The sequence below is a fragment of the Cervus elaphus genome, chromosome 29, assembly GCF_910594005.1.
Source record: "Cervus elaphus chromosome 29, mCerEla1.1, whole genome shotgun sequence".
In the NCBI taxonomy this organism is placed as follows: Eukaryota; Metazoa; Chordata; class Mammalia; order Artiodactyla; family Cervidae; genus Cervus; species Cervus elaphus.
The window spans coordinates 10,497,914-10,511,552 of NC_057843.1; the positions used below are offsets into that span (position 1 = coordinate 10,497,914).

At 46.8% G+C, this 13,639-nt stretch overlaps 1 protein-coding gene across 3 annotated transcripts in view; it reads right to left on the reverse strand.

Annotated features, from left to right (window-relative positions):
• Window positions 1-5,611: 5,611 nt before the first annotated feature.
• The window catches only part of EXTL3 (exostosin like glycosyltransferase 3), a 126,339-nt gene continuing 118,311 nt past the window's right edge, over window positions 5,612-13,639 (reverse strand). For all 3 annotated transcript variants that reach the window (XM_043890802.1, XM_043890804.1, XM_043890801.1), the window contains exon 7: window positions 5,612-8,725. In XM_043890802.1, coding sequence (XP_043746737.1) covers window positions 8,516-8,725 — 210 coding nt within the window. In that variant the 3' untranslated portion in view covers window positions 5,612-8,515. The remainder of the gene's footprint in view (window positions 8,726-13,639) is intronic.

Here is a 13,639-nt window from a genome sequence, read left to right on the forward strand (position 1 = left end):
TTACACTTCTCTACAATAAACCATGGCAATATTTTCTAAGGCAGTTTATGTCTTCATGGCGTAACTATGAAATCAGTCACAAATGAAGAGTAACTGTAACTCACATACTGTACAGTAATTTGGGACTACCTAACACATTATCAACTAAGTTTCCTAAGATTATATAAATTTTAACTAGATTAGAATGTTCACAGTACTTTCAAAATAAAGAACTTTGATGTTATGAAGCCTTTTCCAGTCATCGGTGGGCCCTCCCACCCGTCAGTGAGCGTTTATTAACACCTGTTACATCCTGTGCCTTGTCCCTGAGGACGGAGCTGACCAGAACAGACCAAGTACGGGTTCCTCCCAAACTTCTCCCAAGGATACAGGGGCAGATTTCCAGGACCATGAGCAAAAGACTACACAGAAACTCTTCAGTGCATGAAGCAGGGCACCAAAGCCAGTGCTCTGAGACAACCCAGAGGGATAGGATGAGGCGGGAGGACGCGGGGAACACAGTATACCTGTGGCCGATTCATGCTGATGTATCACCAAAACCATCACAATATTGTAACTGTCCTCCAAGTAATTTAAAAAAAGAAAATCCTAGCAACTACTAGACTTAGTAATATAGTAATTAGAAAAAAAAAAAAACTTAAAAAATCAGCAGTTCCACTCATAATAGTGTGAAAAGAGATATTTAGGAATAAACTTTTGAAAAGATGTGTAAGATCTCTACATAAAAAGCCTTAAAAATTTTGATGATAGACATTAGGGAAGATCTGAATACATGAAGACAGAACAGCATGTTTATGGATTAGAGACTCAGTATTATTATATTTCAATTCTACCCACCGATCTACAGATTGAGTATAATCTCATCAAAATCCCAGTATATAACAGCAACAATAAACAACCCAGTTCTAAAAAGCTTTTAAAAATTTTATGTGGACCATTTTTTAAATCTTCATTAGTTTGTTATAGTATTGCCTCTTTTTTTTTTATGTTTTAGTTATTTTGGCCATGGCATGTCGGATCTTAGCTCCCCAACCAGGGATCGAATCCCCTGCCATGGAAGCAAAGTCTTAACCAGGGAAGTCCCCAATGGATATTTTTTCAATGGGCAAAGGACTTGAGTAGACATTTCTCTGAATAATATATACAAATGGTCAGTAAGCACATGAAAAGGTACTGAACATGGTTAGTCACTAGGAAAATATAAACCAGACCCTCGGTGAGGTACCACTCCACATCTACCAGGATGGCTATGATTTTTAAATTATTAATTATAAAACAAGTAATGGCAAGGATGTGAAGATACCAAAACCTTGTGTGTTGCTGGTGGGAGTATTAAATGGTACAGCAGCTATGGGAAAACAGTTTGGCCGTTCCTCAGAAAGTTAAATATTGAGTTACCATACGATCCAACAATTCCACTCATTGCTATCTACACAAAAGAAAGCAGGGACTCAAACACATATTGGTACATCCATGTTCATAACAGTATTTACAATGGCCAAAACGTGGAAGTAACCCAAGTATCCATCAACAGGTGAATGGATAAACAATATTTCATGCCATAATTATTTGTACACAAACAAGGAACTATTGTCCAACCATAAAAAAGAAATTCTGATACATGCTGTATCATGGATGAACCTTGAAAACATGCTATATTTAAAAAGCCAAACCCAAAAAAAAAAAAAATACTCTATGATTCCATTTATATGCCTGTCCAGAATAGACAAATTCATAGACACATAACAGAGGTTTTGTCAGGGGCTGAAAGGAAGGGGAAATGCAGAGTTATTGCTTAATGGGCACAGCCTTTCTATCTGAGAAGACAAAGTGCTGGAAATAGCTGGTGGTGATGGTTGTACACTGTGAATATTCTTACCGCCATTATATTGTATACTTAAAAGTGGCTAAAATGTCACATGTGAATTGAAGTTAGGACACATCCTCTTACCATACACAAAAATAAATTCAGGATGGTGGTCTGAAGACTTAAACATAAGATATGACACCATAAAATTCCTTGAAGAGATGATAGGCAAAGAATTCTCATCACCATCAATCCCACACGTGGGCAAACACCCAGACAAAACTCAAATCCAAAAAGATACACGCACCTGTAGGTTCCCAGCAGCCAAGACATGGAGACTGCCTAAACGCCCTCTGACTGACAGACAGATGGAGGAGACGGGGGTCCACGTATACAGGGGGCGCTACTGAGCCGGAAAAGTGCCAGCGGCAACGTGGATGCAACCAGATCACCATGCTACATGCAGTCAGAGAAAGTGCCGTCTATCACTTACATGTGGACTCTAAAACATGACACATGAACCCATCTGTGAGAGAGAAACAGAGTAGAAACAGCTGTCAAGGGGGAGAGGTGTAGGGGTGGGATAGCGTGGGAGGTTACAGATGTAAGCTATTATATATGGAATTAACTAGATCCTACTGTATACCACAGGAACTACATTTAGTATCCTATGATAAACCATAATCAAAAAGAGTATTTTTAAAATATATATGTGTATAATTGAGTCCCTTTGCTGCACAGCAGAAATAAACATGGTAAGTCAACTATACTTCAGTTAAAAAATAAAAGTGGCTAAAAGCATTTTAAGTTCTACATGTAAAATTTTTAACAAATTTTAATTCCAGGTTAGAAAAAAATTGACAAACTAATTCTAAAATTTATATATCAAAATATAACTATAAACACTCAAAGCAATTCTAAGAAAGATAAGCAAGTTGGAGAATTTATGCTACTTTTGTTTCAAGACAAACAAAAAAACTACATTTATACAGTCTGGTATTAGCAACAAATCAGTAACAGAAGAGAGAGCTCAGACAGTCATTATGTTGTCAAGAGAGACCCCAATCAATTCAATGGAGAAAGGAAATTCTTTTTTAACAAATGGTGTTGGAACAGCTAGACAGTCATTTACCAAAAAAAAAAAAAATAGAACCTTCACCACCACCACCCACCATACACAAGTATTAACTTAAGATGGAGCTTGGACTGTACAGCTTTTAGTGGAAAAGTTAAAAGAATACCTTCATGACTTGGGCTAGGCACAAGGCTCTCGAGTCACAGAAAACAACAAAAAAGAAAAAAAAAGTTCTAAATTGATCTCAGCAAAATTAGAAGCTTCTGCTCATCAGAAGATACCATAAAGAAAATGGATAGGCAACCTCCAAACTGGGAGAGAGATTTACAAAACACACACGTGACAATGGACTTCAGGGCTCTATTCTCCAGAGGCTTACAATCTGGTGTGGGAAGCTCAGGGGCAGCTCCTGGACAGGAGACAGCAGGGGAGGGGAGGGAAGCAGCAACTTGTGAGCAGGGTGGGTTTCTTGAAGAGGGTGCTTCAGCTGAGACCTGAATGAGCTGGCATTAAAACAAGGGGAAATGCAAATCAAAACCGCAATAAGAGATCATCACACACTGTCAGAATGGCCATCATCAAAAAGCCTGCAATCAAGCAATGCTGGAGAGGGTGTGGAGAAAAGGGAACCCTCTCGCACTGTTGGTGGGAATGTAAACTGATACAGCCAACATGGAGAACAGCATGGAGATTCCTTCAAGGACTAGGAATAAAACCACCACACGGCCCAGCAATCCCACTACTGGGCATATACCCTGAGGAGACCAGAACTGAAAAAGACACGTGGACCCCAATGTTTCCGGCAGTGCCATTTACAATAGCTAGGACAGGGAAGCAACCTACATGTCCACCGCAGGTGAATGGATAAGGATGTCGTGGTACATACACATGCTGAAATATTACTCAGATATAAAAAGGAACGCATGTGAGTCAGTTCTAATGAGGTGGATGAACCTAGAGCCTATTACACGGAGGGAAGTCAGAAAGACAAATATCATACATTAACGCATATATATGGAATCTTGAAAGACAGTACTGATGATGCTATGTGCAGGGCAGGAAAGGAGACATAAAGAACAGACTTCTGGACTCGGTGGGAGGAGAGGATGGGATGATTTGAGAGAATAGCACTGAAACATACACATCACCGCGTGTGGAACAGATAACCAAGCAGAGTTTGATGTACGACACGGGGCACCCAAAGCCGGTGCTGTGACAATCTGGAGGCTGGGTTGGGAGAGGCGGGGGGCGGGAGGTTCAGGATGGAGGGGACACACATATGCCTACGGCCAATTCATATTCATGTACGGCAAAAACCATCACAATATTGTAATTATCCTCCCATTTAAATAAAATTTAAAAAAAACAAGTGGAGTGCAGAAAGAGCCACTAAGAACCTTCCAGTATGTTACCACAATAGTTCATGTCTGTTGTGTACCAAACAGTGGACTCTTCACATTAATGTTTATTTTCAACATGTCTTCAAGATGTGGGCACAAGTCTTACCATTTTATAGATGAGTTTAAAATATAATGTGTTTCCCACCAGTTTAATGGGTGACCCAGGATTTGAACCCAGTATCCTTAAACACAACATTTTCTTAACCACAGTTTTGCAAATATTGTGGAATCTTCTATTTCAATGTATCAACCACTAACACTGGCCACTTTGGTTTACCTTGTCAGGTCCAAGCCAGAACTAAGTAACTTGGGAACAGAACCAAAGTTAGATGCATCACCTCTGCAACCTATTAAGACCCCTATTTCTACAGCCTTGTGCAACTTCCTCAAGTTTCTCTGGTTCTGGGACACGTTATAACAAGGAGATGGATGGCTGGAAGAACAGGACCCTGGCAGCACCTAAGCAGGCATCCCCACCCGATACGACATCATCCTCCCCCGTCACCTGCCACAAACCTACCTCATCAGTTGTCAACCTTACTTTCAGAGTAATGCTGGACTTCCGGTCCCAGGCATTCTTAGGATCGTTGTTGCTGTTTCGTCTTCCAGTCGTGTCCGACTCTTCGCGACCCCACAGACTACAGTGCACCAGGCTTCTCTGCCCCTCACCATCTGCCGAAGTTTGCCCAAGTTCATGTCCAAACTCGCAACTGCCGAACCCAGGAGAGGAGCACCCCAGCTCAGCTTCTCCCTGGCTTCCCATCCTCCTTCCTGTCTCCATCCGTCTCCAAGTCTGTGACTCAGTGTTCCCTCCCTGAGGATGGCTCCGATCCCATGGCTGAGCAGAAGCCTGGGACCACAGCAGCAAGAATTAAGCCCCAGCTAGATGCAGGTGCTTTTCGTGACCCCTAAGTCTGACGGGGCCATTGTAAACCAGCCCCTGCTCTGGGCTGGGGAACACGCAGGGAGCTCCCCAGCACCACACCACACACATGGACAAGTCACCACGAGAAAGGTGGGAAACACGTGCCCCGTGCCACCCCACGTCCATACGCAAACCAGTTCCGTGACAGGTCCTCTCGATCCGATCTAGTGACCGATCCTGGAAACAGACACTAGAGATGGGCAAGGCTGCCCGTGCCCACTGACAGCATCACCCGGCTCAGGCCCGCAGGCCACTCCGGGCCCAGGGCAAGCACAGCCGTGCAGGAAGGGGCCGGGCCGGGCCCGTGGGTGGGGGTGGGGGGTTCCTGGAACCAGCAGGCACCTTCCCTTAGGGCACTCTTCTGTCCTGCAGAGAAACATCACAAAAGACCTCCAAGCTGCTTGTAGTCTCCATTTTTTATTTATTTATTTTTTTTTTTTACAAAAACCCAACGTAAGACCATTGTGCTCATGACTGGAAAAGGGGTGGGGTGGATGGACATGGCATGAGAACTATCAGAGCTTGCCCCTTCAGAACACGAGCACTGCATAGAGGAGCGCCCGCCTTCACACGGGCAGGCCGCTCCGGAGGGACGACTCCTCGGGGCACGGCGCCCGGCCCTGGCTTGAGGGGCGGTCCACACGGGCGGAGGGCCACGGCGTGGGCCTGGTGGGCGCCTGGGGCTCTCCTCAGGTGGGTGTCTCCCACTGGGGAGCACGGATGCGCTGGGCTCTGGGAGCGCAGACGGCAGCGGGTGGTCACGGGACAGCTGACGAGGCTCGTGTCTGCAGGGCTGTGGCAGGCTCCAGGTATCAGCCAGGTGGCGCAGACAACTCTGGACTCCCCACGCTGAACAACAGGCATCAAAGGCACTGGAAGCCTGGATCTGGGCGTCCCCCCTAACCCGCCTCGCAAAATGTGACGGCTGTTCTCTGGGAGACCGACCAGGCCCCCGAGAGCCCTGCACCCCCCGCCTCTCGCCGCGAGGAGTGTCCTTTACAGACGCGGCTGGTGTCCACCAGAGCCTGCAGTCCGGGTCCTTCAGGTCGGTGTCCCGTTCAGGTCCGACAGCGCCCCCTCGTCTGCGCTGACATCACCGCCCCCCACCCCTGAGTGCCCCGTGACGTCATCCACCAGCTCAGAGCACCAGTTCCTCTGGATCTGTCCCTGACACTCAGGGACCCCCTGCCCTGGCTCCACCTCGGGGGGTCCTGACACAGCTACTTTCTCACCAGGGACCCCGTGCTCAGAGGCAGTCCAGGAGTTCCTCACATTAAAAGAGACAAGATAAAAATAGCAGCCACATTTATAGCTCAAAACACCACACTCTTTGGCTTCCCAAAGGGAAGAAGGCTACTACTAAAAAGAATCAAGTCCAGAGTCAAAGAAGGAGTAATTAGAAAGTCAGGAGGCGGGGTCTGGACCCCTCCGCTGGGCTGCCGAGCAGCAGAGCTCATTTCCTAGGAAGCAGCCTCAGCAGGGCAGACACAGGGAGATGCCAGCAGGGACGTCAGGGAGACACAGCCCGGTCCTGTCCCCCGACGGGGCGAGCCCCTCAGGTCAAGCAGCCCTCCGGGGGGCGCTCCCTCCAGGACAGAGCTGGCTTCAGGTGACACCTGAAGAGGACCCCCTGGGGGGCAGGCAGGTCAGAGAGGGATGTGCCCCCTGGACACAGGCGCAGGGAAGGTCGAGGTCCAGGAAGACGGAGCTGGCTTAAGGCATGTGCGCGCCCAGGACAGGCCCGGGCTTGTGTTCAGTCACTGAGGGGAACCTCCTAGACTCAGCCTCACTGGAGGAAACGGGGGGTCCAGAAAGCACGGCAGAGGTCACGTGCTACATCCCAGCCAAACGCCAGTGAGACCACTCTCTTCAGTTCCCCTACTGCTGCCACCACCAGAAAAAAAAAAAAATAGCTTCCTTCTATTTCAGCCCAGGAAGAGGGACTGAAACCCACAGGGGGAAGTGGTAATATGGGAGGTGAACACCTGTTCAATTTCAGGCTGGATTTGAGCTTAACCCAACAAATCCTATGCTCCCATCATTCTGACATACACCAAACCAACCCCGGGACGGGGGGGCTGGCACCCACCCGGGCTGAGGGATCCAGGAACTACAGGATGCGGGTCCAGAGCGGGTGGGTAAGGTGAATTTCACCCAGGTATCATCCCAAGGCAGGTGCCTTGCTGTGGCTCCCGGCCAGCCGGGTGGGGATCAAAGGGTGCTTGCTCACTTGCTCTGCGCCAGAAAGAGTCGGCCGACCTGCAACCAACCACTCAGACCCCCCTGAAGTGTAGCCGCCAGGCATCTGCTCTCTACGAGAGAGAACCTTTAGGAAAGTCTGCAGCCAAAGCACAACAGGTCTTTAAAAGGAGGGTCGAACAAAGTGAACAATCTGGGGGTCTGTCTGCAGGGCTCGGTCCTTCCTGTCTTCACTCTCAGACGGGGGGGAGAGGGGGAGCCAGGTCAAGTGCGCAGACAGCACACCCAGCAGGGAGTCCCTGACCCACCTGTCCCCCGCAGGGAAGCTCAGCTGCCCCCAAATACACAGGCCCCATCCCACCAAGCACTCGAGTGACAGGACAACTTGAGCCACAGAGCACTGTTGGCAACAGAGAGCGGGGAAGGAACCAACCCACAGGTCTTAACTCAGGCAAGACCCCCAGGGCCACGCCCGCCCTTTCTTGTTTCTGCACACAGGGGCCCCTGGGGAGGACAGAGACCATCTTTAAGGATGAGCCAGATACAGGAAGGCCAGGATCCTTCTCTACCAAAATACAGACCACCACGGCAGGACCCTCACTTTGTGAGATGGGCAGAAACGCCAAGCTCCCCCTCAAGTGCATACATATGTATATGTCTGTTAGTGTGTGTGCATATATCCGTATACACCCACATATATACACACACACACGTATGTGTATATACACACACACATATATAAATAAACCTTGAATGGCAAATCTGAAACTTTTTAAATAATAATAATAGTTGTTAGTGAAGTAAAAAACCACGAGCTGGCTGTGCCAGGCTCGTGAGCCGTGTGAGTGACTCCCCAGAGCCCAGTGGTCCTCAGTGTAAGCTATCGTCAGTGCCCTGTTTAGGGAACCCTGGTGGCCTGGGACCAGGTTTCCGGGCCCAGCGCCGCCGACCTCAAGAGCAAGGCGGCCCGCCCCTCCCACCTCCCTGCTGCCTCTCCCAGCAGAGGGCCCGGCCCGACCAGCCGGTGGGCGTCCGAGGCCCTTCAGTGTCCAGGGACCCCGGGAGCCCCTCCGTGGCTCCGCTCCTCCTCACTCCGCCACGCAACGCCCCTAGATGAACTTGAAGCACTTGGTCTTGTCGTGGGGCAGGCGGGTCTTGAAGAGCACAGAGTCCACGCGGAACTGCGTGTACAGCAGGGGCATGTAGCCGTACACCTTGACGAAGAAGTTGATGCACTTGTGCCGCTCATGGAAGTGGGAATCGTCGTGGGACAGAGCCTGAGGGCATCCCGGACATCGGAAAGTCCACCGTGAGGTCACCTGGGAGCGGGAAGAGAGGGCAGAGGGTGAGAACCTCGGCCCCAGTATTGACAGAGGCCCCGCGGCTCAGCCTATGAGGCCTCCGTTTCCATGGCGATGAAGCAGCGCCCGAGGCCCATGCTCACTCAGAGTCCTCTTCCTGCCAGGGACATATTCAACACCTACACTGCTGGTAAGGATGTGCTTTCCAAACGGTCCACACTTAACAGATATCGAAAGCCTTGAAGTCTTCAGTGTTACTTATCTCAGTGACTCTACTTCTAGTATTTCTCCTGGTTGCACAGCCAGATGTTGTAGGTACAAAGTTGTTCAGTTCACTCATGTTTTTAACAGCAAAATACTAGAAAACTACCCATCAAAAGGGGACTAGTTAAATAAGTATAAAATACTACACATCCATTACAAAGAAGTTTTAAGAAAGTCATATTTAAAGACAAGGGAAAAAAAAAAAAAAAAAATAAAGACAAGGGAAAGTGATCATACTATAGTTTACTGGTTATTATTATGATGAAATTTCAAGCAATTAGAAAAGCATGCAGAGGAATACAACAGCTTCACTGTCAACCACACAGCAGAGCAGATAATATAAGCCCCCTCGGCAGAGGATGCCTGAAAAGGCAGGACAAAATATAGAAACCATCTCTTTAAATATACTGGCTGAGCTTGTAATGAAAGAAATGAAATCCTCAGAAGTCAAAGGAGTGAGAAGGCTTGAAAATCCAGAGAGACAGCTAGGAGCTCCAGTCTTCCCGAGGCTGGGGCAGCCACTGCCATCAAATCAGATCAGAGACTTTCTGAAGCCTGGGACCCAGCGGAAGGCCACGTGAGTGGGAGGCAGCCCCACAGAGCCAGGTGGTAAAGCACTGCTTCCTTCTTAGTCTGAGCTCCAAGAGGAGGAGGAAACATCCCCTCTGAGAAACTATAACCTCAAGCCGGCCTCACACAGCTGAGGCTAGAATTTATGTCACCCATGTGTCCCAATATGCTAATTTAGCGTGAACAGGTCTTAAGCAGGTGGTGAGCCCAGGCACACAAGAGAAACAAGTACAAGCCCTCTCAGATCCAGGCCTCAAAGAAGTGCCGTAAGTAGCACCCCAAGGAATATGACCTCACAGTCAAAAATCACACAGCAGGGATGAGTCATATGAATGAGAATATGAAGAAAGAAACAGAACCAAACACTGCAAAACAGCAGGATTCTCAGACAGAGACAGTAACAGTAAACGTGTCTCATATGTACAATACAATTTTGAAAGATTACTCAAAGTTTGATGGAAGAAACAGGGACTATCAAAAAAGTTCGTGTGGATATGAAAAAGAACCAGAGAAGGACTCCCCCGGTGATGCCGTGGTTAACACCACACTTCCAACGCAAGCAGTCTGAGTTCAGTCCCTGGTGAGGGAACTAAGACCCCACATGCTGCACGGCACAATCAAAAGAGGAAAGGAAGAAGAACCAAATAGAATAACAGAAATGGAAATGCATAAACTTATTGTGATCATCATCTCATGATGGTTTGTAAGGCAAATCATTAAGTTGCATGTCAATTACATCTCAATAAAACTAGGAAGAAAAAAAGTATACTGAATTAAATCAGATAACTGATGGGTGAAGAGAAAATTAGTGATAAAAAGTATACTAAAATTATTCCCAGAATGGAAAATACTGGGAAAAAGCTTTAAAGAAATATGAAAGCAAGATGAAGAGACTAGGAGGGCTTCCCTGGTGGCTCAGTGGTAAAGAATCCGCCTGCCAATGCAGGAGACACGGGTTCGATCCCTGATCCGGGCAGATCCCACAGGCCTCAGAGCAACTAAGCCCATGCGCCACAAGTACTGGACCTGCGCTCTAGAGGCGGGGAGCCACAACTGCTGAAGCCCGCACACCTAGAGCCCGTGCTCCGCAAGAGGAGAAGCCAGCAGAACGAGGAGCCCCGGCAGGGCAACCGGAGAGTAGCCCCGCTCCCCACAACTAGAGAAAAGCCTGAGCAACAGTGAGGACCCAGCACAGCCACAAATGGAAAATAACGCCATTTCAAAAAAAGACTGAGAGACATGGAAGGAGGTAACTGTATGATTCCATTTATTTACAGTTGAAAACTGATCCTGGGACAGAAAAAAGCTATCATTCCTGCAGCGGAGCTCTCCTTCCTGCTCTGAGCTGAGCCACCTGCCTCCTGGGGCCCAGCGCACACTCTGCCCTTCTGGGTGGATCCCTGCAGGAGGGCACGTGCAAGGCAAGACACTCCTGAAATACAGATTACATCAGAGGGGACCTGTCTTAGCAGATACAAAAAATAACTCTAAAGATATGACAATCAGTGTGAATCTGGCGCGTGAGCAAACTGCACCAACAGACCAGAATGAAGAACGCGTGAATAGACCCACGCGCACAGAGGCCCGCTGAACGACTGACCAGCACTGCTCGTCGCTGGGTGTGGACAAACTAAGTGTGCAATGAACACTGCTTAGGAGACAAACCTGAAACTGGGGCCCTATCTCACATCACACACAAAAATCACTTCCACAAGGATTGGCGATTTAAATACAAGGCGAAACCTAAAACTTTTAGAAGGGGATGGGGGAGCCTCTTTAAGACTCTGGGGCAATAAAAATAAACTACAGTCACAAGCATCAACACTGACTGAGCCCACAGACTGACTTTTTAAAAACCTAATCGCAGAGGGACACTAACAGTCTGACTTCGTTTACAGAAAGTTTAAAGACACTAATCACTTAGCAATGAATGAGGGAGTGCAAGTCGCTCAGCCGTGTCCAGCTCTTTGCCACCCCATGGATATACAGTCTGTGGAGTTCTCCAGGCCAGAATCCTGGAGTGGGTAGCCTTTCTCTTCTCCAAAGGATCTTCCCAACCCAGGAATTGAACCCAGATCTCCCACATTGCAGGCAGATTCTTTACCAGCTGAGCCACAAGGGAAGCCCAAGAAAACAGGAGTGGGCAGCCTATCCCTTCTCCAGGGGATCTTCCCAACTCAGGGATCAAACCCAGGTCTCCCACAGTGCAGGTGGATTCTTTACCAGCTGAACCACAAGGAAAGTCCTAGAGATAAATACACATCAGTAAAAACGCTTTTCTTTTTAAGGGAGGAGGGGAAGGGGATTTTTAAAACCAAACTCAGGGTAGCAGTTATCAATGGAGGGAGGCAGCAGGCCGGGATTACCGAGGTACATATACAGGAGTTGGTAGCGAGAATGTTAAACTTTTTTATTTTCAGTTATCATTTTTATTGCACAGGTATTTGTTTAAAGAATCAAGGGACTTCCCTGGGGGTCCAGTGGCTAAGACTCTGCTCTCCCAATGCACTCTCAGGTTCCATCCCTGGTCAGGGAACTAGATCCCACATGCCACAACTAAGATCTGACACAGCCAAATAAATATTTCCAAAAGAATCAAATATGGCTATACATGTATGAAACATACACTACTATTGGTTTAAAACGTATGAATGAAATGTTATGCTTAAAGGGGGGAAGACCGTAACAAAACAAGCAAACCCACCAGGTTTGTCAAATATTGACACTTTGTCCTATTTGTTTTAGACTACATATATATTTTTCTTTTTTCTTTTTTTTGCAAAAGAAACAGAATATTACAAAGAGTTAATCCATATGCTACCCTCCTTTCCTCTACTGCAATGTCATGGGGAACATGACCTTCAATTATACTTGACAAAACCAAACTTTCTTCAAAATAAATGTCCCAATGTATACACCCACCAGCCCTGATCAACAGCCCTACACATCCTTTCTACCATCTGGTACCATCACACTTTCATTTCTGCCCACTTGATGGGTATAAACTATATCACATGGTTTTAACTTCCATTGCCCTGATTATTACAGAAGATTAGCATCCTTCCACATGTTCATTAATCATCTAGGTTTCCACTTCACTGAACTACTTTCTTACATACTTATTGAATCCACTGAGTAGTCTTCTCCTTTGGAAATCCTTTATCTGGGTATCAATTCTCTGTCATGTATCAGCACTGTAAATGTCACAGTCTGGATATAGAGTTTTTTGAACAAAGTTTTGAACTTTAATATATTCAAACCAATCAATCTTCTCCTCTAGACTCTGTACTTTTTGTTTCTCTTTGTCTATATCACAAAAACACTTCTGTATTTTTTGTTAGAAGTTTTAAAGCTTGCTATTAACATTAGGTTAATTAACCCATCTGGAATTTACTTTGTGTATGGTATGACATGTACTTCTGTTCCATACAGAAAACCAGTTATTCCCACACTCATTTACAGATGCCACCTTTATCACATGTCAAGTTTCCCTGTAGACATGGGCCTGTGTCTGCATTCTGCCCTGTACCACTGATGTCGGTCTCTGCGCCAAGATCACAGGGACCTGTCCTAAGTATGTACTTTAATACCGAGCCACGCTTTCTGACAGGGCAAGTTCCCCTCTTCTTCACTAGTGCCGTAGCCATCCTGGCTCTTCGCCTTTCAATACAAATCTGAGGATCTGTTTGTCAAGTTTCACTCCAAATCCAATTAAACCAAATGAAGTATCCTACTAGGATTTTTTTTTTTTTTTGATGGTGTGATGGTTAATTTTATTGCCACCTAATAGGATTTCAATTAGAGTTACACCGACATTTTAGACTTGGGGAGAACTGCTATCCTGACCATATGAATGTGAATGTGGTCTCTACCTCCATTTATTTAGTGGGTAACCTTATCTTACTACTGACTTCAACAGGGACCTTCTAAACTTTCACAATTAAGTGTAATATTTGCTGTAGTATTCATGCAATGTTACGCGTTTTGCTTAGGTTGTGTCCGACTCTTTGCAACCCCATGGACTGTAGCCCACCAGGCTCCTCCGTTCATGGGATTCTCCAGGAAAGAATACTGGAGTGGGTTGCCATTTCCTTCTCC